Source organism: Trichechus manatus, unplaced genomic scaffold, assembly GCF_000243295.1.
Source record: "Trichechus manatus latirostris isolate Lorelei unplaced genomic scaffold, TriManLat1.0 scaffold00362, whole genome shotgun sequence".
Taxonomy (NCBI): Eukaryota; Metazoa; Chordata; class Mammalia; order Sirenia; family Trichechidae; genus Trichechus; species Trichechus manatus.
Window position 1 is genome coordinate 507216 of NW_004444298.1, and position 2192 is coordinate 509407.

The 2192-nt window shown below is 36.9% G+C and overlaps 1 protein-coding gene across 1 annotated transcript; it reads left to right on the forward strand.

Annotated features, from left to right (window-relative positions):
* The first annotated feature begins 1046 nt into the window (after window positions 1-1046).
* LOC101352860 (olfactory receptor 10AG1-like) lies at window positions 1047-2192 on the forward strand. Its single transcript, XM_004390961.3, has one exon. It carries the CDS (start codon window positions 1239-1241, stop codon window positions 2190-2192), a length of 954 nt encoding a protein of 317 aa, XP_004391018.1. The 5' UTR covers window positions 1047-1238.

Consider the following 2192-nt stretch of genomic DNA (forward strand, 5'->3'; position numbering starts at 1 on the left):
GATGAAAGGGAATGGTGGGAAAAATAATTGCCAACCAAGGAGCTCAAAACCACTTTATCAAATACCTACTTAACTAGGCAATCTGTTAAATCGTAGGGCTACAGGCTTAAAGAAGATACTATCATAATCATAATTATAGAAACATAACTAAAAAGTGAAACATTTAAAATTGGTAGGAAGGTGATATATTTTACCAATATTAACTCACTTCATTCTCAAAAACAAAGAAGAAAATCTTAAAATCTTTACTTGCTTTGTATCACACAGATAATCATGGAGATAAGAGCCAAACTAAAGACCACTTAAAAAAAGAAAGATACAGACTTGCAGTCACAAAACCTATGTGCAGTTGATTGAATTCTCCACACTTAGTGAGTCTCAATATCCTTATATCTAAGGAAAATTACTTTAGAAACAGTTGTCTGAAGTGTTATTTTTTGAGTAACAACCAAAACAAGAGCGGGTGTACACAGCACAATGGATATAACATAACAGCCAATATCTTTCCACATCCTGTCCCACATACATAAACACAGGTAACAAATACCCTCCTTCCTACCCCTATTTTTCCTATTTTCCCTACATTTATTCTTTGTATCCCAATCAATGTACCCAGGCTAATTTCTCTGAATAAAATCCTCTTATCTTATGCAGTTAATATCCTACTAAAAGATACTTGTTTTATTCCTCTATGCAAAATGAAATATTCTCTCAATTTTCTTTTAAATTACCTGATATGAATTGTGTAACAGGAACCTATGTGCTTAAAACAATCAAATGTGAGAGAACGAAGCATTGAAATAGGCAGTTGAAAATGTACATTAGAAGACAGTTCATGACATAGTGTTTGAGAAGTTGACTGAGAAAATGCACAGAGAAATACAATAGGATTATCAAGACGTGTAATTAATTAAAAATGAGATGAGATGGCAAAGCTCAAGGTCATCTCCAGCACTTGCCATTTGCACCAGTGCTTCTGCAGAGTCAGGTATAGCTTGATTTATTCTGGGCTGTGCTCTGAAACTACACTGAAATGATCTTAAAATAAACTTGAAAGGACTGTTTACTGTGACTTAACAGGAGGGCATGGGAGATACGTATATAGTTTCATTCTTAAAGTTCAAACAATTACGTTGATCATAAAATCCAATCCAGACTCCTCAATACAATTTAGAGAAGAGGCAAAGAGATACAGAAAGGTAAAAGGAAATGAACATGTAAGTTTATCTTTTCCACAGATGCAGCATCAAGAAAAACCACCAGAAGATAATCTAACTGAACTGATGGAGTTTGCTCTCTTGGGCTTTGCTGACATGCCCCAACTCCAGTGGTTTCTTTTTGGATTATTTCTAATCATCTATATCATTATCCTGATGAGCAATGGCACCATATTTCTAATCACAAAAATGGACCCTGCTCTCCAGAGCCCTATGTATTTTTACCTGGCAAATTTTTCCTTCTCGGAAATCTGCTATGTATCAGCTACTCTCCCCAAAATGCTGATGAATCTAGGGACCCAGAGAAGAAGAATTTCCTTAGTTGCCTGTGCTACACAGATGTGCTTTGCCCTTATGTTTGGAGGCACTGAGTGTTTGCTCCTGGCTGTGATGGCCTATGACCGCTATGTGGCTATTTGTAACCCTCTGCACTATCCGGTAGTTATGAACCACAGAGTCTGTATCCAGTTGGTGACTGGGTCCTGGACTATTGGAATCCCAGTTACGATAGAGCTTACATATCAGATTTTCTCTCTGCCTTTTTGTGGATCTAAACAAATTAACCACTTCTTCTGTGACATTCTCCCAATACTCAGGCTGGCTTGTGGCGACACCTTTGTAAATGAGATGTTGGTCTACATACTTGTTGTGTTATTTGTCATGGTTCCTTTTCTGTTAATACTTGGCTCCTACACTAAAATCGTTTCCATCATCCTGAAGTTGTCATCAGCCACAAGTCAAGCCAAAGCCTTCTCCACCTGCTCATCTCATCTGATGGTTGTGGTGTTATTCTTTGGATCAGTCATTATTACATACTTAAGACCCAACACAAGACATTCAGAAGGAACTGACAAAGTGATTTCTCTTTTCTACACTATCCTAATTCCTATGCTTAATCCCATGATATATAGTCTAAGGAACAAGGATGTCATAATGGCACTAAGAAGATTGCTGTGTAAATTATTCACTCATTAA

Bases quoted from the DNA above. Each gene is read 5' to 3' on its own strand.
- LOC101352860 (XM_004390961.3), top strand. From the start codon at position 1,239: ATGCAGCATCAAGAAAAACCACCAGAAGATAATCTAACTGAACTGATG.